We start from the raw sequence: 25,092 nt of genomic DNA, 5'->3' as shown, positions 1-25,092 counted from the left end.
ATGATTTTACAGCTTCTCACTTTGTGCTTTTCTCTCTATCATCCTATCTTGGTGAGTTTTTGTTTAATGAAAAACTTTCTGACCGGATATATTGGTTTATATTAAGTAATCATTTTATCTATCCATAGTATTCATTATATGAGGGAAAATTATGAGCATTTACTGTGCTCATGTGAAATATTTCTCACAAGAGCAATTACACTGTGAATCAGAAAGAGTGACTAATTCATATTTCAAGCCCTCAGGCCTTAAATTATAGAAAAAGTATGCTTTTTCATTTATTTGAAAATGGAATTTAAAATTTCCTTTTCCAGGCATTCTCAGCTAGAATTTGGACTTGGGACTATCTCCCTAGGAGAATCATTTTTAGTCATTGTATTTGTTTATTAGTCAATCTGAGACAATTGAATTTTACCTTTAAATTTTATGCTTAGAAGAATAGAAACTTTTCAGAAGATACCAGAAGAAACTGGAGTTTAATGCTTTCCAGATAAGGAGAGGGAAATTCACATATCCTAGATATTTATTGTCTGTATTTATTATAGCGCTCACCAGAGGGAAGCATAACTATGCATAAAACTGACAGTACTTACTGAGGCCATTTCCGTCGCCATTAAAATCAAATGTGACTATGAAACTTATAAGCACACATGTAAGTCATGAGACCTGGGGTTCTTTCTTCCAATTCAGGAGAAAAGATAGGTTGGGTGAGATGGATATTGTACATAAGGGCCACTGGAATAAGACTATAAGATCCTATAGTACCTTATTTTTATGAGGATTTTTACAAATTGGGATTTTACTATACAATCTCTGCATGTAACTAAATTACACTTGTACCCTATACATTTATACAAAAAAAACCTCCCAAAATTGGGATTTTGAAGTCGTATTTTATTATCTGGTATTACACATAAAGATATTGTAAAAGTGGCCAAAATGAAGTTAGGGTGTTTTTATTTCATTAAATGCAAGTGGGAAATTTAGAATAAAGGACAATTATGAGCTTTACCAGAAATGAAGGATCTTCATAAAACTAAGTAGTGAATACTGTTTTGAGCCTTTCCATTTAACTTATGATTATTACATAATTTTGACTTTAGTTGTATATTTAAGGAAAGGGAACTAAATTTTGCCTTAGTTATACTTAAGGAAACTTGAATATTATATAGTATTAAACACAAGATGCCTGTGTTTAATGATATGGTCAACATTTCATTTTACTATTTGGATCGATCTATCATTTGAAGTATTCCAATAAATTTTATCCATCAACAAATAAGAAATCAGTTAAATTGGATATTTATTTCATGTAATATAAACATGATATATAATTGAAAATATTAGAATAACTGGTTTTTCTGGTTCCCTTTTTCAAAATTCTGACTCATCTGTGGCCCTCATCAAGGTTCATTACCTGAATTTTGTCATTAATTAATAGGGCTTTAATCATGGAAATTGAAATATGTCAATAAATGTAACATCTGGATATTCTTTTGGGTCAATAAGTAGTATTGATAAACAAATACGAAGTTATTCTAATGGGCTTTATAGTGAATTTTAACTATTTTAAATACCATTAAAGCTTAATTATCTCATTTTCCCCTTGTTGTTTTTAAATTCTCAACTCCCCATTCAACCTTTTATATCCTAGCAGGCTTTAATCCAGTGTGACCAGTTGAGGAACGAGCTGGAGAGGCAGGCAGAGCGACTGGAAAAAGAACTTGCATCTCAGCAAGAGAAGAGGGCCGTTGAGAAAGATATGATGAAAAAGGAAATCACAAAAGAAAGGGAGGACATGGGATCAAAGGTACTTAAGGACTCCAATATTATCCACATTGCATAAGAAATGTTTCTTGTGATGCCATGGATGATTCCGTAGGCTGGAGTTCTTGAATGAACTTTAAATTTTTTCATTGTTATTGTGTAAGTAGTTAAGTTTCTTATAATTTAGAGTTCATAAAAATGTTATTTTTTTCATATGCTTCTCATTCATTTATTCTGACCTCTTCCAATAAAATAATTAGATTTCATACTATGAAATTATAAAATTTACTTTAAATCCTGAGATTCTGTTTGATTCTTTTTTCTCTCGTGTTTCCCAGAGGAGTGCTATGAAGTTACTCAGATTTTATTTCAGCCTTGGCTACAATAAAGAGGTGACTCCCCTGCTTAATCTCCTAGCCCTAAATTAAACATGCAGAAGATAAAACACTTGTAAGAAACTGAGTAACTAAGAAAAAGTGATTATAGACTCTGTATGAAATCAGTTCTGACAAGTTACATCGTCGATAACGACCGTAACCAGATGAAGGGAAAGATTTAAGGCAAAAGGTACAGATAACATGAAATGAGCAGTGTTTGAAAAAGAGTTCACAAAACTAGAATAGAGAGTTGAGTGGGACCTAGCTTTAAAGTTGCTAACTAGACTAGAATTGAGCAAGTTGTGGTCCATCGAGTAACCAAAACAACTGTGTTACATGTTTGTTTTTAAAAGTGGACTCACAGCTTGTACTCTTAAATGCTATGTTGGTGTAAGATTCCAGTGTGTGATAATCAACTCATTCAGTGAACGTATACTGAGCATATGTGCTGGGTACAAAGTAGTGTGCAGGCCTAAAGATATGGAAAGAGAAAAATCGCCACTTCTGCCCAGTGAGTTTTAAGTCTTATGAGTAAACTGAGGCATTTCCTGTAAACTTCTTACCAGTTTTGAAAACTGCAGCTGTCAAAACCCACAGCCTTGCAGATGCCGCAGCTGTGCATCCAGGTCTTCAGTGTCCACAGCTCTTTCAGCGCTTTCCAGCAGTCCTCTTGCTTTCCTCTCTCTTCTTCATTCCACAATCACCAGATACTAACTGAAGGGGCTGGGAATGTCGTAGTCACGGGAACAACGCAGCTTCCTCATAAAGCCTACGAACTAGTAGGAGAAGTAGCCGGTACAGAAATAGTTTCCTAAGTGAGCTTTTGTCATAGTTGCAATAAAGCTGCCAAGTTCTGTTCAGGGTACTGTGGGAATGTGTAACGGGGGATCTGACCTAGTCTAGGCAGTCACAAAACACTTTCCTGAGACAGAGATTTTGAAAATGAGACCTGAAAGCATTGATGAGTGGTCAGGTGAAAAGGGGAAGAGGGTTTTGGGCCCAGGAAAATAACACACCCAAGACTGGGGGACCTGGAAAGTATCGCACTTCCTAGGCATTTGGAGAAGGCCCCGATGGCTGGAGCACAGAGAGGGACAGAGTAGTGGGAATGAGTTTGCAGAATTGGGCTGGGACAGAATCATGAATGGCTTTAAAATCCATATGAAAGATGTAAAATTTTGTCCAAAAAGTGATGGAAAGCCATTGAATGACTTTAAATTGGTCAGTGTCATGATGCCATTTATGTTTGAGAAGAATCATTTCGTCAATAGATTGGAAGGAGAAACAGAATAGGTGCCTAGAGATCAGCTGGGAGGTGATGATCGTAGTCCGGGTGGAAAGTGATGGTATCTTGAATGTATTTCTTTAAGGACGATTTCAAATCCCTTGTTCTTCTCAAATTCTCTGAAATACAGCTTTCCCCCTTATTCTCAGCAGAGAGCCTTACTTACTTAACAAAGAAAATTGAAGTCATTAGGTGTTAACCACCTCAACTATTGATCTTACCCATGCCTTAAAATACATTTTCCCCTGTATTCCAACCCAGTCTGAATGGGAAAGACTTCTTCCTGACCCTTTTCCCTTCATGTGCGTCCCATCTCCTTTCTCCCCTTCGAGGAGCTCATTCCATTTGTCCACTCTGCTTTTCTGAATCAGTCTTTCCTTCACTACAGCCTCTTTCTTATCATCAGGAAAATACTTTCAAATTTCTCTTACTGTTGAACAAAACAATCTTTCTTCTCATCTGTGTTTCTTAATTTTTGTTACACAAGAAGTTCTAAAAATCCGATTGTCCAAACAGTACCCCAAACCAATGACATCGAAATGTCTGAGTAGCATTCAGGCGTCGGGAATGGCGAAAGCTACCCAGGTGATTCCAATGGGCAGCCAAGGTTGGAAACCACTTCAGTGATTCCATCTCCCTCTATAACTCTTTCTCTTAGTGGTCAAGCTTCTTGAAGGATTTGTCCATACATGTTGTCTTTATTTTGTTACCTTTCACTCTTCAGCCCACTGCATTTCAGCCTCTGTGCCACAGCCAATGAAATTACAACTGCTATGTTCACTAAAGAGCTGCTTGTGCTATATTTGCTGATTTTTTTTTGTAGTCTTACTTTCCTTAAAAGGTACTTTTTCCGGGCCGGGCGCGGTGGCTCAAGCCTGTAATCCCAGCACTTTGGGAGGCCGAGGCGGGTGGATCACGAGGTCAAGAGATCAAGACCATCCTGGTCAACATGGTGAAACCCCATCTCTACTGAAAATACAAAATATTAGCTGGGCAGGGTGGCGCGTGCCTGTAATCCCAGCTACTCGGGAGGCTGAGGCAGGAGAATTGCCTGAACCCAGGAGGCGGAGGTTGCGGTGAGCCAAGATCGCGCCATTGCACTCCAGCCTGGTTAACAAGAGCGAAACTCTGTCTCAAAAAAAAAAAAAAAAAGGTACTTTTTCCTTGATTTCTTTCAATTCATATTCTTGATTTGGGAGAACGATGATGTATGTCTTTTACATTACTCTAAGTTTAAAGTACTTTAAGGCAAAGAAGGAAACCATCCAGAAAGCAGCTTGATAGAAGGATCTAGAGTTTAGCAGGGAGCTAAAGATTTAGGTGTCTTTAGCAGTACTGTGGCTTGAATTCCATGTATATATATAGTTTTAGGAACTAAAGCTTCAGGACTAAAGCTATTTGATTTCTAAATCTTTAACTGAATACTGAGCTCCAAAACCAGCTTTACTTGCTACCTTCCCTATCCCAGGAGACCCTATTCATTCGGTTACCCAGCACAGAAATCTTGTCACCCTTTTCTCCCTGCTCTTTCTCACGCCACACATCTTATCATCACCAGGTTCTAAAACTTAAGACCCTAAGCGTTTACATTGCCCTGTCTCTCCATCCTGCTGCTCCCCACATCTCATCCTTGGGTGGTTCCCACAGCCCCTGTGGTGTCCTCACCTCCAGCCTCACCTTCCTCTCTGTTCTCTGAGCCACAGCTGGGACGATCCTTCTCATGTGAACATCTCAGTACGTCAGTCTCTTAATCCTTTCACGTCTCCCTGCAGTCCTGGATACAATTTAGGATCCTTTAGCATAGCGTAATGACTACAATATTCTTTCTCTCTTTGGCTCTCCAGTCTTATCTTCCTTCATTTTTCTCCTTTGCACCCTCACCACACTGACTGGCCTGCTTGTACTTCCCCAAGCATGAAAATATGCCAATCTTCCATACTGTTTTTTTTTTCAGTGCAGGATTCTGCATGTGCTTTGCCCCCTGCCTAGAGGAATCTTCCTCTGCCCTCTTTAACGGATTCTTCAGAGTTGTTTGTTTGTTTGTTTTTGAGACAGGGTCTCACTCTGTCACCCAGGCTGGAGTGCAGTCGGGTGGTCCTGGTTCACTCAGCCTCGACCTCTCAAGCTCAGGTAATCCTCTTACCTCAGCCTCCCAGATAGCTGGGACTACAGGAGTGTGCCACCATGCCCCGCTAATTTTTTGTATTTTTTTGTAAAGACAAATGTTTGCCATGTTGCCCAGGCTGATCTTGAACTCCGAGGCTCAAGCGGTGCCCCCTCCTTGGCCACTCAAAGTGCTAGGATTATAGGCGTGAGCCGCCTCACCTGGCCCAGGGTTTTTCTTGGTACCACCTCCTCTCAGAGCCCCCTACAGCTGAATTGGGATCCTCTCCTATGGGCTCTCATAATTCAGTTTATTACAAATTCTTGTTGAATAGTTTGCCTTCCCTAATTCAGTATGTGTCCTCTGCATGTAGCATCCTCGTTGCCTGGCACATTCCTCTCTCATGTAAAATGTGCTCAGTATATGTTTGATGAATGAAATAAATGAATTACAAGGAAAAGAAAAATTGGAAAGGTCTGACTACAATGCTGAGAGTTCAGAGGATCAGAACTGCTTGTCTGCAAGAGATCATGGAAGGCTTTGCGAAAAAGATGGCATTTTAATGGAGCTTCCAAGAAGAGGCAGGGTTTAGAAACTCAGAGTATGGGGGAAGGAATGCTGCCTGTAAGCAATCTGGATGAGACATGGAAGGGAGATGAAGCTGTGAATTGAGTGTTGGTGTGAGAGAGAATGGTATCAATAGCAAAGACCGGGTATTGGTCACACCTAGGAAATTTTTATTTTTTGATTGTTTGCTGGAAACTATTTGCCTTGCTGAGTAATTTAGAAGTATGTGATGAGGATTCCTGATAAGAAAGGAAGAATGAAGGCTGAAGTGTACCTCGCAGTGTTCCAGGTGCTTTCATATGTGACAGAACCTCTCTCTTCTACTGACAGTTGTTGCATGAATAAAGATGGTGACAGAAATGCAGCATATTTTTTTATTTATTTATTTATTTTTAACTTTTATTTTACATCCAAGGGAGTACATGTGCAGGTTTTTTATGTGGGGATATTGCATGACACTGAGGTTTGATTTACAGATCATCTTGTCACCTACTACATGAGCATAGTATACGCAGTAGTCAGTTTTTCAGCCCCTGCCTCCCTCCCTCTCCTCTCTAGTCATCCCCAGTTTCTATTGTTGCTGTCTTATATCCAGGAGTACCTATTGCTTAGCTCCCACTTGTAAGTGAGAACATGCAGTGTTTGATTTTCTGTTCCTGCGTTAATTCAGTTAGGACTGTGGCCTCCAGTTGCATCCCTGTTGCTGCCAAAGACCTGATTCCATTCTTTTTTTATGGCTGCATAGTGTTCAATGGTGTATATGTACCACATTTTCTTCATCCAGTCCATTCCTGATGGGAACCCAGGTTGATTCCATGTCTTTGCTATTGTGAATAGAGGTGCAGTGAACATGTGAGTACATGTGTCTTTTTGGAAAGACAGTTTGTTTTCTTTGAATTATGCCCAATAATAGGATTGCTGGTAGAATGATAGTTCTGTTTTAAGTTATTTGAGAAATTTCCAAACTGCTTTCCACAGTGGCTGAACTAATGTGCAGTGTAGAAGTGTCCTTTTCTCTGCAGCCTCACCAGGGTCTGTTGTTGTTCGACTTTGGATTAATAGCCATTCTGACTGGTGTGAAATGGCATCTTGTTGTGGTTTTGATTTGCATTTCTGTGATGATTAGTGTATTAGTCTGTTCTCACACTACTATAAAGAAATACCTGAAACTGGTGATTTATAAAGAAGGGAAGTTTAATTGGCTCACAGTTCTGTAGGCCGTACAGGAAGAATGGCTGGGGAGGCCTTAGGAAACTTTCAGTCATGGTGGAAGGGAAGCAGGCATGTCTTCTGTGGTTGGATCAGGAGGAAGAGGGAGCAGGAGGAGGGGCTACACACTTTTAAACAACCAGGTCTTCTGAGAACTCACCATCATGAGAAGAGTGAGGAAGAAACCTGCCCCCATGATCCAATCACCTCCCTCCAGGCCAGTCCCCCACTGGGATTACAATTTCATGTGAGATTTGAGTGGGGACAGAAATCCAAACCGTATCGTTCAGTAGTGATCTTGAGCAGTTCTTCATATGTTTCTTGGCCATTTGTATGTCTTCTTTTGAGAAGTTGTTCATGTCTTCTGTTCGTTTTATAATGGGGTTGTTTTCGGGTTGTTCAGTTGTTGACTTTCTTTATAGATTCTGGATATTAGATCTTTGTCTGATACATAGCTTGCAAATTTTTTCTCCTATTCTGTAGGTTGTCTGTTTACGCTGTTGATAATTTCTTTTGCTGTGCAAAAGCTCTTTAGTTTAATTAGGTCCCACTCATCAGTTTGTGGGTTTTGTTGCATTGCTTTTGAGAACTTAGTCATAAATTCTTTCCCAAAGCCCATGTAGGAAACACCCAGAATGGTTAATTTTTATATATGGTGAAGGGTAGGAGTCCAGTTTCATTCTTCTGCATATGGCTAGCTGGCAACCCAGCACCAGTTATTGAATAGGAAGTCCTTTCCCCATTGCGAATTTTTGTCAAGTTTGTCAAAGATCAGATGGCTATATGTGTGCAGCTTTATTTCTGGATCTCTATTCAATACCATACATTTCTAGTCTTTAAGTTGATTTTGTCTTTAGTAAGCCTTTGCTTACATTTGTTCTTAAGATCCTGCTCTAAATAAAGATGTATGAACAAAGAGCTGACAGTGGTCGTAGCACTGAGGTCCCAGCTCTCACCAGGAAATGCCAGAAAGTGGCTTTGGAGGAAAAGGATTTGGAGTTGAATCCAACTTGACCTTTCTGTGACCTTGAACAATTCACTTAACTTCTCTAAGTTTCAGAGGAGTAAATAAAGTTTATAATATATCAAAAAATTGATAGGATTAAGTGAGATAATGTTTAGATAATATCTAATGTAAAGCCTGACTTACTGTGGGCACTGAATAAATTGTAACTTGTGGCCATTCTTGTTTTAGAGGAAGAGAGAAGGAGCCTTATTGGATCGATTCCTTGGTCCTTTGTGTTACTAAAAGCAGACAAATTTTTTGGAAAGCCCAGCTTTATCTTTTATTTATTAGTTTGAATGAACTTGGACAAGTTAGTTTTCTGAATCTCATTTTTTCAAATGAAACTTAATTCAATATAATTCCTTCTCTTAGGGGATTTAATTTATTTATTGCAGACAGGGTCTCAATGTGTCACATAGGCTGGAGTGCAATGGTGTGATCATAGTTCATCATATCCTCAAACTACTTGGCTCAAGCAATCCCCTTGCCTCAGCCATGACTACAGGCATGTGCCATTGTGCCTGGCTAATTAAAAAAAAAACGATTGTAGAAACAGGGTCTCACTACATTGCCCAGGCTGGTCTTGAACTCCTGGCAGTCCTCATGCTTCAACCTCCCAAATCGCTAGGGTCCAAGTGTGAGCCATGGCTCCCAGCCTTTCTTAGAGGATTTAAAGAGAGAATAGATATCATACTGCCTGACACAAGAACATAGGTTTTTTTTCAGATGGTGTTTTTTGCTCTGGCACATCTCAGCTCATTGCAACCTTCACCTCCTGGGTTCAAGTGATTCTCCTGCCTCAGCCTTCTGAGTAGCTGGTATTACAGGCGCCCGCCACCACACCTGGCTAATTTTTGTATTTTTAGTAGAGACACATTTCACAATGTTGGCCAGGCTGGTCTTGAGCTCCTGACCTCATGATCCACCCACCTTGGCCTCCCAAAGTGCTGGGATTACAGGGGTGAGCCACTGTGCGTGGCAAGAACATAATTTAATAGGGTGACTGACCAATTAATCATAACATTGTAAGTGCTGGGTTGTTAAAGTTAGTGCTAGAATAGGCACTCCTGCTTTCCTACCAGTGGGAACACTTGTGAAACTTGCAGATTTTCTTTCTTTTCATGTATTTTTTAAAATTTCTCCCTTACTTTTCTTATTTTAAAAAAATTCCATTTGTGTGTGAAGCTGTAGGAGAACAGATGCCTTCTACCTACACAGGTTTGAATCATTCCCCTGGCACTTGCTGTGAGTTTGTGTGTTATCTTCAATAATGGTCCTCAGCTGCACTGAGCACTCAGATTTGTCAGTTCATTCAGTCATTGATCACATATTTATCGAGCACCCCCTGAGGTCCTCACATTTTCTCGATTGCTTTCCTTGACAGTATTCATTGTGAAAATCCTTAATTCTTGTATCTCTTGTATAGGGAGTACAGATTCATACCGTGTTCAATACACTAGGGACTGCTCTGCAGAAATTTCTATCAGCCTCTCCCAACCTGGGCGTCCTTGTCTCTTCCTTGCCCCTGTCAAAGTTTAAAGGACTTACCTGATGTCGACGTCCTGACGTCCTGGACATCCAGCAGTGTTGCAGCTGTGTCTGTGTTACTTCTGGCTCTGCAACAGATGTGGGTGGAGAAGCTCCTGCCGTGTAATGTTGACTTCCAGATGGTGGGCGTGGGGAAAAAGAAGGTGTGACGACAGGAGGGGAGACCTCAGAAAGTGGGTGACAGGAGGTAGCAGACAGGTAGTGGGCAAAGGAAGGAAATGATGGGTGGCAGAGGGAGGAATCATAAGGAAGAGATTTGTGACATGTCTTATAAGAGAAATGGACTAGAATTTATAAATAGCAAAATAAATGTCACTATATTTATTTCAAAAACCATACAATGTTAAGAAGTTTACCATCAGTTATGTATGTCCACATAAATAAGTAAAATATGATTTTTAGTAGCTGGTAATTAAAGTTTGTTGCTATTGTATGATTCTAGAAAAGGTTTAATTACACATTCATAGTATATATGCTCATGAACTGGAAATTTTAAATTAAGAAATTAAATTGATGTTTTTGATTTGTCGTATTTAACTCCTTTTCAACTTTAGGTTTAGAGATTGTAATGTGCCCAAGAATACTTTGTAGTTTGTTGTTAGTAAAACTGTGTGTGAAAATTAGATATGTAGACAATTCTTTGATCATAGGGACATGTAAACAACCACAAGTCAAATATACAATTCTTTACTATCTTCAGAAAAGTTCATTAATACCTCTGCCTAGATTAGAAAATAGTTACTAGGCTCATTACTTTGATAGGGTCAACTTTAACTAGTACTGTAGTTCATAGGCAGACACCTATCTTCATTGTGTTGATGTAAGGGTCTTAATTTACTAAACCTTTGATTCAATGTTGATTTCATCCTATAATTTTAGTAACTGATTTTAGTTATAAAACTGAATTCACATCCATGTCAGTGTAGAATGGTAAATTTTAAACATCATTATTTAAAATTTGTCACCAGTTCTTGTTTTATCAGATAAAAATTGATAGGTATTCCTGTATGTTTTGCTGCTTTTACATTTAAAAAAAATGCCAGTACAAATAAGAAATTAAGAGCCTAGAAAATTTGGACTTCCTGGAACAGAACAAAATGTAATTGCAAACCAAAAACTATACAGAATAAACCTAAGACCTTGAAAGTATTTCTAATCTTGAGAAGAAAAACTGAGAACCTAATATCCATAGAGTCCCTTGGAAAGCCATTTATTCTAATTAATTATTCATTCATCAAACATTTGGTACCTCTTGAAGAACATGCTCTTGAGGAACTTCTCAAATGAGGAAACAGACAACTAAGAACAGTGGGATGAGTACTGTGATAGAGGTACGCAGAGGTTAGGGTGTGACGGAGGTATATACACAGAGATTTGTGAGCACACGCCATAGTGATATTCAAAATATTAATCACTACAGCATGGGAAACAATCAGTGAGAATGGACACAGGCTACAAGCAACAGGCATAACCGTCCCAGTGCACACTGGGACAGGTGAATATCAACCCTGAACATGGGAGGGGCTGCCTATTTTGTGCTGGGAACTGGAGTCAGGAAGACTTCCTGGAGGAGAGGAGATAAGGGCTGAGTTGAAACCTATCGGAGAAATGAGGGAGAACCAGATAATGGGAAGGATAGGTGGGGTTTTACCAACAAAGGGAACTTCACAGAGCCTCTTGTTTGTTGGTGTGGGGGGGAGGGTAGTGGGAGTCACAGAAGATCAGTTGCTCTATCTAAACTTCTTTACTCTTCCTATCACTCCTTTTATGCCCTCCATGTGGAAGACTAAGAGTTGTCTGATTCCTCCACATTTCCTCTGAATGTATTGATGGCGCTCTGTTCCATAACTTACTTGGGTATTCGATATCTATCATTTCAGGGTTTCAGCCAAAACTTTGATTTTATCATCTTGTTTTACATGTTTCAAAATGAGATTAGAGATCAGGGGAATGAATAGTAGAGAAGTAGGAGAGAACTACATATTTTAATTCACTGGGCATAGGTGAGTAGAGGAGGTAGAGAAATGAACATACCCAATCCACAGAATATGGCAGTGATTATACTGAGACGCTATTAATTCCAAGAAGTTTTAGTATTTGTTTTGTCAAATGACATTATTGTTTAGGACCTTTGTTTTCCCTTACAGATGTTGCTCCTGTCTCAGAATATTGCCCAACTGGAGGCCCAGGTGGAAAAGATTACAAAGGAAAAGATTTCAGCTGTTAATCAACTAGAGGAAATTCAAGGTCAGCTTGCCTCTCGGGAAATGGATGTCACAAAGGTAGAGAGAGAGATTTTAGTTTAATAGTTACTTAAGGAACTATTTTCTTAAAAAAAATTTTTTTTTCCTAATGTCCAAAGCTCTTATTGTTATCAGGAAGAAGTTTGGAGCAGAAAAGTTTTGTGATTTCAAGAATAATAAAAGGCTACCTAATGGTTACTCAGCAAACATTCATTTACTGTATGCAGGCCCTTAATGGGTATTGCATGTACAGAGATGAATTAGACACAAGTAATGTCCTCGAAGAACTTAAGGGTTAAGTGGCAGAGACAGACTTACAAATAAATAAGAGTTATATTACTTTAATTATTGAATATTTGATAAACCTTATTTTTCTAAATTTAGGAATGCCTTGTTTTTGCCATAGATAGGGTTGCTGTTTACCATAATTGCCAAGGAAACATATTTACAACTTAAAAGGTATGCTTAACATAAAAAATCTTCCACTTCCCATTGCTTTTCAGACCTGGTCATTAAAATAAAGACTCTAATACTACATGATCCTATTTTATACTTTGAAATACTACAATGTCTGTGCTGTGGGCGTCACTGGCTTGTGAATCAAGAACTAAAATGTTTAATGGTCTTTACTGGCAATGATTAATATGGAAGGTACATATTTTAAGAAATACTGGTAGTCCATCTAGATTTCCGTAGTTAATGCTTTAAAACTAAGAAACCAAATGTGGGCATGTGTAATGTAATAAATGAAATTAATTTATTTTTTACTGCTAAATACACAGGTGATTTGCTTAAAATACTCTTTCCATATTGCCTTCTGTTACTTGACGTATTTTCCTAAATTTTGACATATTTGTAATGCTGTTGTTGCTCTATAATTCAGTAATTAAAATTAATGTTTCCCCTTTTTCTTGAGTTTCTGTAATTGTCCATTTGCTTTGAAGCATTCATATTAGCTAATGTAGAAGTTTAAGAAGATCAAATTTGCCGATCAGCGTGATGTTTTTGTGTGAAGATGGGGTGGAAGTGAAGACATTAGTTCAGAAGGATGGAAATGCTTACCCTAGATTTGTGGGTGAAGCTATGATAAGACAATTTTCAGTTGATAACAGAGAGACAACTTACTGTTGAAATGTGGTACAGCAAAGAGAGTTCTGTGTCTCAAGAAGTATCTGAGGGCCGGGCGCGGTGGCTCAAGCCTGTAATCCCAGCACTTTGGGAGGCTGAGGCAGGTGGATCACGAGGTTAAGGGATCGAGACCATCCTGGTCAACATGGTGAAACCCCGTCTCTACTAAAAATACAAAAAATTAGCTGGGCGCGGTGGCGCGTGCCTGTAATCCCAGCTACTCAGGAGGCTGAGGCACGAAAATTGCCTGAACCCAGGAGGCGGAGGTTGCGGTGAGCCGAGATCGCGCCATTGCACTCCAGCCGGGGTAACAAAAGCGAAACTCCGTCTCAAAAAAAAGAAGTATCTGAAAGGACTTAAGCATCAGAAAAGTGATTAGACTAAACTGCCTTGAGGTGGTTTCCTCCATGGAGATAATACAGTTCTAGTTCAATTTAATGTGTTAATTGAATATTAAATGGAATTTGAGTTTTGTGGATAAACTTAGCAAATGCCAAACTGAAAGTAGGAAAGCAGGGAACTTTAGGAGTAAAATTAAGGGATGAAATAATTTTGAATAAGACCCAATGCTTAAACAGTTTTTACGTAATAAGTTCGTATTGGTGTTGGGTTTTAAACATCATAGCTGCATAATTGTGGTCTTCTGATATTATCAGCTGGGGGTTTTATTCCTTTTATTCCTAGATTTACATAGGACTGTTGAAGAATTGGGAAAGAAAATAAAGTATGGCTCCTCTAATTTTTTTCCTGTCACTCTGAATTTTTAACTTTATTTAGGTTTAGAATTAATAGCTTTTATACATTTATAATTTTTGAAATGGGAAGAGTAAACTCTCACACATTGAAGCCATTTGAATTTACAGTAGAATTTTTAATAACCTCATTATTGTTCTAGCTTTCTGAGGGCCACTAGGGAGGAAGCCTGTTGACTTTTTCTCCAGTGTTGTCACTATAGCTTTTAAATGTAGATTATTTTTAAAATTGCTTTTTAGGTTCTGTTTTATTTGTTTGGAGACAGGATCTTATTGTGTTGTGCAGGCTGGGGTAGCTATTCACAGGCACCAGCACAGCACTCCACAGTACTAAACTCCTGGGCTCAAGCCACCCTTCCCCCTCAGCCTCCAGAGGGACTGGGACTGCAGGCATGCGCTACCATGCCCAGCTTAAATGCGTATAGGTTTTATACCGTAGTATATTCTAATACCTCATTAATGATGAAACTGACTTATGAAGTTTTCAAAATCATCATTTTTAGAGAAATATCAAAATTGAAAAGTTTCAAGAAAGCATAACCATTAGATAATATATTACTTATAAGAGCCATATATTTGTAAATTAGAAGCAAACTTCGCAGACTTGTACATTAATTGAACTCTCTGTAGGTTCTCAGTTATCTCAAAAGGCCCATAATTTGCTTGTTTAGATTTATCTGCTAATTATACTTTCAAATATATGTCTGTGTCTGTAGCAGCCCTGGATTGGAAAAAATAAATAAAACAAAGTTCTTAGTGTCAAGTATAAAGGATAATATGCAACACTTTTAAGATGCTATGTATGTTCGTTATTGATGCTATATTACAATTATTTCATTTAAAAGCATATTTTTTCTTTTATATTGAAGGTTACAGTTATAAGTGCATAGTGTGCTTAGTTCCAGTCCATGTTGTTTTTGCCAGAAAAATCTTCCTTGACTTGAATACCTGGGATTGTGTATGAAAAGATGACATTATCTGCAAACCTTGCAGTAAATACTGGATACTACAGATATAAATATCAATAATATGTCTACTAGCAGAGAAAAATTTCTTTATACATTTCCTTTTTAAAGGGCATAAGTGATGAAGTCTTTAAAAGAAAACTTTATAATATAGAGTGAATATTTAACCATAACCATGTGAATGAATAATAACATAGCTTAACATTTTAACTACTAACTTTGCCTATTTAAAAAGTTAGATGATAGTGCATTTTGGTTGATAATATGCAGTTGAAACTGTTATTTTATATAAAATAATCTTGGGCACATTACTTAAATTCCTTACTTATGCATTTATTTAGCTGTACTTTGAAATTGTTAAAATCAATAATCCCTCATGTTGCTTCTGAATCTTAGCAGGCTACATTTGAATATAGCATTCTTAGAAAAGTTTAGTTGTATTTTATCTATATGACCTCTAGGGGGCACCAAAAGATTTAATTGCAAGCATTGCTTGGTAGATTCCAGCAGGTAATCATCCAGTTTTTACAATCTAACAGGTGTGTGGAGAAATGCGCTATCAGCTGAATAAAACCAACATGGAGAAAGACGAGGCAGAAAAGGAGCACAGAGAGTACAGAGCAAAAACTAACAGAGATCTTGAAATTAAAGATCAGGTAAGAGAGGACACATCATGATCGCAGCAATTGTAGATATAAGTAGCATTCTTTCTCAAGTTGATGTTGTTTTATTCCTGTTATTTATTTGTATCATTTCTAACTAATGGGACGATCCAGTTTATATTGTTAAGAAAATTTCTTTTATAGTTGCCTAAAATTATCACCTTTCACATGAAATGGTGAGAATACAACAGCATGCAAATAAAATTCCAATCTGACAGGTCATAAATATACATTTGGTTTTGTGTATCTATTACTTACAAAAGTAAAAAGAAATGTTCTAATGCACAGTTTGAACCTAAAATATACATACATAAAGTTCTTGAAAGATGCCAACTTGAATCCAATTTTAAATGAAAAAGTTTAAAATTCGTAAGATGAGATGAGTTGATATGTAAATATGTCAATCAAATTGATTGTTGGCAGAGTGAAACCAGTTTTAGCTAAGATAACCATGAATACGTTTGTTCACAAAGCCTAAATACAGTGACATTAGAAATGTTAGGCGATCAAAGCTGCATACTTCAATTTCAGTTTTGAACAGATGTTTTATGTTATATCTTTGTTGAGATGAAGTAGATACTCCAATTTTAGTTGACAACAGGGATAAAGTTTTTAGAGAGGCAGTTCTAATAGGCTGACTTTGGATTTTCTGTTTTTATGTTACAGTACAGGACTTTGAAGATTTTCATTATATTCAAGAAAGTAGGTTGTTTATTCAATTAAAATAATAAGACTGGATTCTTCATGTCAGTATTTTAAAGAAATTGTTTTAGAATTTAGAAGTAGGTCACTCCAAATACATTTTTTAAAAATATGGTTCTAGTTCGAGGTTTTTCATCATATTTTCCAACATATTTCCTCTTTTGAGCCAGTTAACTCTTTATGACAAATGATGCAAAGACAATTGGGAAAAGTATTGAAAATGAAAGCGATAACGAAGTTTAGTACAAAAAGCTTTTCAAGTCATAACGGAAATCCTTAGTGCTAAATTAAAATCCTGGCAACCAAAGTAAAATTCTGCTTTTGCACCACTATTTTTGGTGGTGTAATGGGTTTCAAATTTTCAGACTTTTCATTATTAACATGTGCAGATAATGAAACCTATTTTATTTCATCCAGTTGGGGGCGTGCCTGATAGTAGAATGGAAAATACTTTCTATCAGGGACTGAAGGCCTAGTCTACTAAGTTCATCACAGATAACTTTTCTTTCCTGATGTACTGTAATTTTTTTTAAAAGGAATCATATTGGCATACTGACTGGCATTATCATATGCCTTTTGTATTGTTCTACAGCACTCTGTCAGCATAATATTTTGGACTAACTGGAAAAATACATCAGGAGAGAGTTTCCGAGTTATTTAAAATTTCACTATAATGTTCTAGAGGAAAAAAACCCAGGAACAATAAAAGTATAATATCTATCACTTGTAAGTGAATAACTTGTTTATTAGAAGGATTTGCAGTATTAACTCTCATTTTAGTTAACCCATGATGGTATGAAGGCTGAAGTTGCAGGATTTTATAAGGAGCACTTTTCATTTGTAAACATTTTCTGATAATAGTGAAACAACAGTAGTTTTCATAATGACTTACAGTGATATGTTTTAAGATAGAGACGTGCCTTTTTAGGAGGTCACAGCTTTAGGAATAAAACCTCTCAACAGTTACAAGATGTTTGTGATGTGATGTGCTTGTTACCATTTTTTTTCCTGGACAGAATGTGAGGAAATCTTATAGGTACTCTTTTGAACTATTTTGTATTGAACAGACAGTTTCAGAAAAGAAAGTAGTGGTGTCTCATTCCATGGATGATTTGGAGTAGCAAAGCAGCAATTGTTCTTTGGTCTTTCAGCCATGACCTGACCTTCTGTCTGTAAGACCAAAGAACTACTTTGCTTGGCCACCATCTGCACTCAAGAGAGAAATTTACATTTAGCTTTTAAAAGCAGGGCATGTTGAACATTTATCTGAAATACTTACAATAATATAAAGTATATTCAAATTTTAAGTGTTGTGTATCTTACAATTCAGCATCACAAGAAGACTATCTGTAGGTTTGCAAGCAAGGTGTTCTTCATACTGCGGTCATTTTATGCTTACATATTTTAGTGAATCTGACCGCTTGATACATTTTTAAAGTAGGTGGGAAACTGTGAGATTGGAATGTGTGAGAACAAGAGCTTTTTTGATGTATACAAAATAGGGCAAATGGTTGACCACCAAAATAATTTTCCTGGTGACCTGAGCCTTGACTCTGGTATAATTAGAAGGAAAGGTCAGGAGAGTAACAATGGCTGTCTCTTCCACCCACTTTCTTCTTTTCTTCTTTACATTGTGTCAAGAACCGATGGGCGGATTATCCTTCCCATCAACTCCTTTGTATCTCTTCAGCTCAGAGAATTCCTTGTCAGCCTCAGAGGATGCTTCTTGCACCAGAAAAAAAAGGCATTTGGTATGGAGGAGAATGTGAAATATGCACTTTGATTTTTATTAGAAATTTTTTTAGGCAGTGGTTACGCACACACCCACACACACAAACACACAAACACACTTCATCAGGGGAATTTAAAAACATATATGAAGGTAAAGGGAATATTATAATGAATTTCACATTTCCATCACTTACACTCATCATTTTGCCAATCCTCTTCCACAATCCCATTCCATCAATCTCACTCTTTTTTCTCTCAACTTCTGTCCTCGTTGTTACCTTCATCTTCTTTGTCATGTTTTTTTCTGCTCCACTTTGTTCTCTTCAGTTTCTTCCTCTTCTCTTCTGTCATCTTCCTCTACTGTTTTTCTTCTTTTGAGAAGTATTTTAAATGGATCTCAGACATTATGTTATTTTACTCATAAATACCCATGTGTGTCTATGAAGGATATTTTTACACACTGTGTCATTATACCTAACAATGTTAACAATAATTCTTTAATATCAAATTGTACCCAGCCTATATTTACATTTATTTGTCTCAAAAATGTTTGCATTACAGTTGGTTTATTCAAATTAGGAAAACAAGTATGTTTTTATATGTTAGAATGATCTGGTATTACCCTTTTCAATAGGAAATAAATAGAACTCTTAGTAAAATTTCGCCTTTCTTTGTTGTTGTCTGTTAAATTTTGTATATAATGCTTTGATGGTGGTTTATCTTTATAAAATGCTTCATCCTCATTCTAAAGAAGTGTAAATTACTCCTGTAGTGAACTGTTTGAGGGAGTGGCTACCATACAGCATGCCTGATAATCATATCCCAAAAGGAGCTTCAGAGAATCCGAAACCCAAAATACGTAATCGATTTCAGAGCCTTGTATTTGAGATTTAGGAATGTTACAGGAAGCCCTAGCATTACAAGGATTAGCTGACCTGAAATGAGTGACGTGTAGATAGAATTTTTTGTCGACTTCCCTTTCGGTAAATGAATCTCAGAAGATGATTCTTTACAGCCTCCAACCTTTGTTTAGGGCCCAGTGCAAAGTGAAAATACAGGACCATTTTGTTCAGAAAGGAGGAAAGAAGTGACATTAAAAACAACCAAAATTGAAAACGCTTTCCTTTCTTCTTCAGTCTCTCTCTTTGCCCCTCCTCCCAGACCAACCCAGACTGGACATGCCATATTTTTTTGCTATTTGATGTTAGGCTTCTTCAGCATAGGGATGATATTTATGCGGGACTGCAGACCCCACAGGTGCCCCATGAGCTTCTGGATTCTTCCTTCTTCTAGCCACAGGACCTACACCATGCCCCAGCGTGGAGCAGGGAGGTGATTCTCCCCTAACCTAAGGAGGTCAGACAGGTGACCCCTGGGAGACTGCAGTCTCCATACTGGAACCTATTTGCTGTCTGGATCAGGGGTGGGGAAGAGGCTCTGCATGGAATCCAGAGTGTGCTGTGGTGCTGCCAGCTTGGGGCAGGAACTAGTACCTCCTTGTCCTGCTCTAAGATGCCAGGGATGGGCATACTTGATTCAGTCCTCTCTAAACACACATTCAGGATCCTACCAGAGGCAAAAGACACACACTTCTCCCAGTGACATGCCCTGGTTCACCTGGGGTGGAGGGCAGTAACAGCAGCAGGGCAGGGTTGGCACTGAAGAAGCTGGAGAGGAATATATTTCTGAGAACTGCCCAGGGCTGCAATGAGGCAGTGGAAAGATGAGACCACATGTAGGAGTTCAGTCTCCATTGTCCCATCAGAGTACACCTACAAAACACAATTCTAAGATAAAATTGCTAATCATTTCAAAACATTGATCATAGAGTCTGAAACTGCAAGTATAAGGACCCTTCCAAACAGCACATGTGTGACTGCACTGATCATGTGCCCATGAAACTGCCATGACGACGGGAATGGGCAAATGAGATTTCGCATGCTAATATATGTGTATATATCCCCACTTACATATACAGACAAATATGCATATTCAGTATGCTCATGTACCCAGTATTCATAAGAAAGCATTAGCCAACTACAGCGCATAGGTCAAATCTGGCCTGCTGTCTATGTTATAAATAAAGTTTTATTAGAACTCAGCCATACCTACTTGTCTACATATTGCCTTATTGCTACTTCCTGTTACCACAGCAGAGCTGAGGAGTTGTGATAGAGACCATGGAGCACACAAAGCTAAAATATTTGCTGTCTGAACCTTTACAGAAAAAGTCGCCAGTCCCTACCTTGAATATAGAAACACAACTGTATTTTTAAGTTTCCTCTGCTTTCCTAGAATGCTGAGCTTTGAGTTTGAAGACCCGTGTATCTTAAATAGCAATGGTTTTGGAGTATTTTGCAGTACAACAAATGTGTCACATCTTTGGTCTCTTAAAAATCTAATGGCCTTACCAAGTAAGCATATCACTGGTGATCATGGCATTCTCTTACTAGTAGCATGTGGCTTGCTAGTGGCTCAGATGGGAGCATAAGTGCAGTATTATTTTATATTTACAATTTTGTGTTTAGGTTGGTTCCAATATTATTACTCAGAGATAAGAAGGCTGACGTAGAAAGCTTTGTTTGTTTTTTTACTGCTATTGTACACGTTATAACTTTGGAGTTGTGGCTCCTATTGAGTAGAAAACATCAAAGTTTGAAATGACTTTCATGGAGCAATGAAAGCAAATATTTCGGGTGGAGTACATCAAGAAGAAACAGATCCGAAATTCGGCTGGAAAAATGAGGGCAGAAAGGATTTGAGGGTTGCTCACACCTACAGCAGGGATTCAGCACTTGGACACTGACATTAAGGATGGAGTGTAGCAACACAGGCATTATCACCTAAATTCTGTTGAATTAATTAGGCCGTTGGAAGAAGAGCATCTATATTGTATGACGTTGTGTAAGGAAAGGAGAAGAAGGCCTGCAAGCCTTTAAAGTCAGTCCTTTTATTTTATTATTATTATTTTTTAGAGATCGAGTCTCACTGTGTCACCCAGGCTGGAGTTCAGTGGTGCGATCTCAGCTCACTGCAGCCTCCGCCTCCTGGGTTCAAGCGATTCTCCTGCCTCAGCCTCCTGAGTAGCTGGGACCACAGGTGCATGCTGCCACTCCCAGCTAACTTTGTTTTTTGTTTTGTTTTTGTTTTGTATTGTAGTAGAGACAGGGTTTCACTGTGTTGCCCAGGCTGGTCTTGAACTCCTGAGCTCAGGCAATCCACCCACCTCAGCCTCCCAAAGTGCTGGGATTGCAGATGTGAGCCATTGCGCCCAGCCTAAGTTAGTCATTTTTAAAGTTAGAGAAATATAAAAGCAATGAAAAAAAGTTGAAGAATTGTACCTTTTACTTAGAGAAGACTGCAGTATTACTTTATGTTTTTAAGGGTTTGACAGATTATTTCAAGGAAAAAGTTAAACACCTGATTTGAATCTTCAATATGGACAAAACAGGAACAAAGGGATTTAATTACAACAATTAGAAATCACAGTAACCTGAAACAAGAATTTTCTCATAGTAAGAAGATTGCAGTCGCTGCAGCAGGCCATGGAAACTTCTCCCTGGAAATTTTAGTTTTAAATAATAGCAGCAATATGATTTACCCAGCTCATGGACCTCTGAGGTCCAGTCTTCTATTTGATTCTGGAAGCATCCTAGAAATACATCGTTGTAGCTTTTAAAAGTGGATAACAGCAGTGTTAGTCTTTTCTACTTGAAACCTAGCACTTACAGATTAAAGTAAAATCCTGTTCCGTTCTATTCTCTGCTTTGTGTCTGTAAAGCTGTGTACTCTTTTTCAGAAGGTTTTTGGGGAATATGCTAAGATAATGGATGACTTCTCGAGAACCAGACTTAAGAAACTTATCCAACTACCACCTGCAGTCTCACTTCTCCCTCTGAAAATGACTGGGAGAGGGGCCATTTGGGCATGGCTTTGGTACATGTAATCACTCGGTCCTGGTGATGACAGAGATGCTCTCCAGTATTCTTCACACCCTCTTTCAGTCTGTAGGCTTAGCACATTCTCGTCCCTGCTCCTTACTAAGACAACAGCAGTTCCAGAGGGCTTGGTTTACCCAGACCAGTATGCTAGACACTGTGGGGTAATAACTAGGAGACCCAGGTCCTGCCCTTAGGGAGTTTATGTTCTAGTTGAGGAGTCACAGTACACATTTGAACATGCCTTAAGAATACTTGCAAAGCAGCATATCGACAAGTGCAAATTAATGTAGTGTGAACTTCATGCTGGCTACAGCCCATGAGAGGGAGAATCTGGTTCCATGTGTGTGATGCAATAAAGCTTTTTTATAGCATCTTTTCTAAGTATGCCCTAAAGCATTGTTCAGCATACTTAGATACATTTGTGTTCTTATCACAGCCTAACCAAGAGTTCTGAGAAAATTCTTCAGCCTGGCATATGTCTAATAAATCAGTCTCTTTTGTTCTTGACTTGGATGATGCTTGAATGGGACAAGTAGGATTCATTGGATTATGCAAATAATTTAAAATATATCCATTTAATACAAGTCTCACTTACTGATTGAACTTACTATTTTCATAAAACACCATGCCAAATTACTTCCTTCGCTTAAAATCATAATTATGTTGGTAAAATCACAAAATTAGCAGTAAAAAATATTTAATTCAATTTTTCTGCATAAAGGAGCATTTCCAAATCAATCCAGTGAAGAATACCACGTTGCAGATCATTAGGGCATTTAGCATTTAGGGAGTTGTTTTCTGAGGCAGTGTATGTATACCTCATTCATAGAAACACTGTTTTCAATTAACGTGCTCAAATTTCTATTTGTCATTTGATTTTCCAACAAAGATGATAATGCTATTCAACATAATAATTTATTTTTTAAAAATCAAATGTATAAGCAGAAACAGTACATCTGAAAATAGCAATTTAGGCCTATTTAGAAGATAAGATTGTAAATAGGAAACAAAACAGGCTGTCTTAGAAATAATTTGCCTTATAGGAGGAACATTCAGAAAAAAATGTTTGCCTTTGGATAGGAATATAAAACTATCAACTGGACTCTAGGAATATTCCTGTGTGTCCCGAGGAAATATAATGTTTGCTATATTTTCAGTTTCGGTGGATGACATATATTTTGGTTCTTTGAACATTTTTTGCTTGCTTGTTTTGACTATGAAAGTTGACTCACCAGCCAACTGCCAACTTTGCAGAGTGTCTTCTCAGGTACCAACTCTGCAATTCTGTTAGCTACCAAGCAGTGGCAGTTCTTTGAATGTGTCCATGCAGGCCGACAAGCCGAGAGACATTAGACATAAGATAACTACATATGCTTTCTTTTCCTTTATCGTCCAGAAATATTAGTACCAATAGCCAATATGAATGTTACTAGTTGCTACGTATGTATGCATTTAAAAACATTTCGTGTATAAACATAAGCACATTAACAGAAGCCAGACATACCATCACCCAACAGTGCAAATTGTTTTTATTCTTCTGTTTTACCTTCCACTTTCTGTCCATATGCATCTATCATATTTGCAAATATCAATAGATCCTAGTTTTGGTTTTTCTTTTTTCATTTGACATTATCTGTTTTTATTTTTTGAGACAGCGTTTTACTCTTCTTGCCCAGGTTGGAGTGCAATGGTGCGATCTCAGCTCACTGCAACCTCTGCCTCCTGGGTTCAAGCCGTTCTCCTGCTTCAGCCTCCCAAGTAGCTGGGATTACAGGCATGTACCAGCTAATTTTGTATTTTTAGTAGAGATGGGGTTTCACCACGTTGGCCAGGCTGGTCTCAAACCTCTGACCTCAGCTGATCCACCTGCCTCGGCCTCCCCATTTAACATTATCTTAGGGATTTTTTTCTGTGTTGCTCCTTATTCTTTATGGTGATGATGTTACTGTGGTCATTTACATATATTTTTAAGGGAAAATGATAGTAAGTTAGATTTTGAGAACAGCCACTATGATAGATTTAGGCCCCTTTTCCCCTAAACTTCGTATGTTGCTTTAATTCAATAACCACGTATTATGTGCATGCTATGGGGCTCTAATGAATTTCTGTCAGAAAGGCATAGTAAAGCAGGCATGCCAATAAATGTATGTCACGGAGAACATAGGAACTGTCGGCAAAATGCAAAAGGTATGGGGATTTGGGAGGGGGAGAGATAACATCCTTGCAGGGTGGTTAGAATGTTGCCCAGGGCTGGGCACAGTGGCTCATGCCTGTAATTCCAGCACTTTGGGAGGCCGAGGTGGGTAACTCACTTGAGGTCAGGAGTTCAAGACCAGCCTGGCCAACATGGTGAAACCCTGTATCTACTACAAATACAAAAATTAGCCAGCTGTGATGGCATGCACTTATAATCCCAGCTACTCGGGAGGCTGGGGCACGAGATCACTTGAACCCAGGAAGTGGAAGTTGTAGTGAGCCAGGACTGTGCCACTGCACTCCAGCCAGGGCAAACAGAGTGAGACTCCATCTCAAAACAAAACAGAACAGAAAGAATGTTGCCCAGCACAGCAGCACAGATAGAAGAAGAAGAACTCTATTTGGTTGGAAGGTTCAGCATGGCAGCTTGAGCAAAGGAGTGGGGGTGAGAAAGGAGGGCGCATTTAAGAACATATGAGTCTTTTGATTCCATAGCATTTTTGTATAACTGACCTCCATATTTCAAGTGCCACTTCTCTGTTATAATAGATTGCCCATAGAAAATGGGTTTCAGTAACACTCAGAATCCCAGTATAAATGTATACTTAACAATATACTGCATGCCCTGCAGTCAGGCATAGAAGTCATGTTATAGTTTGGGAATGTATGCATATGTTTTTTTATTTTCTTTGTGCTAGTTTTTATGTGATAGAAAAATTTTTAGATCTTTCAAATTTCAGATAACATAAATAAAATGTCATTTTATTAACAGTGTTAGACTCATATAGGATTGGTTTCCTAGGAAGAAAGAATTGACAATTTTCTTGATGATTTGTGGAAGATTAGCACATGACTTTTGATGAAAGGTGAAACACAGAACAGACAGGTAAACATACATACTTTACCTAA

The 25,092-nt window shown here is 38.1% G+C and overlaps 1 protein-coding gene across 16 annotated transcripts in view; it reads left to right on the top strand.

Annotated features, from left to right (window-relative positions):
- SDCCAG8 (SHH signaling and ciliogenesis regulator SDCCAG8) overlaps positions 1-25,092 on the top strand; it is a 242,240-nt gene that overhangs the window by 68,183 nt on the left and 148,965 nt on the right. For 8 of the 16 annotated variants that reach the window (XM_078357215.1, XM_035281021.3, XM_078357214.1 and 5 more), the window contains 3 exons: positions 1,658-1,810; positions 12,011-12,145; positions 15,491-15,607. In XM_078357215.1, the coding sequence (XP_078213341.1) occupies positions 1,658-1,810; positions 12,011-12,145; positions 15,491-15,607 (405 nt within the window). Of the gene's footprint in view, positions 1-1,654; positions 1,811-12,010; positions 12,146-15,490; positions 15,608-25,092 lie in introns of all 16 variants that reach the window. The other 8 variants (XM_035281020.3, XM_054248379.2, XM_035281019.3 and 5 more) reach the window with 1 other exon arrangement.

Source organism: Callithrix jacchus, chromosome 19 (assembly GCF_049354715.1).
Source record: "Callithrix jacchus isolate 240 chromosome 19, calJac240_pri, whole genome shotgun sequence".
NCBI classification, from domain to species: domain Eukaryota; kingdom Metazoa; phylum Chordata; class Mammalia; order Primates; family Cebidae; genus Callithrix; species Callithrix jacchus.
This window is presented reverse-complemented; position numbering and strand designations above follow the sequence as displayed.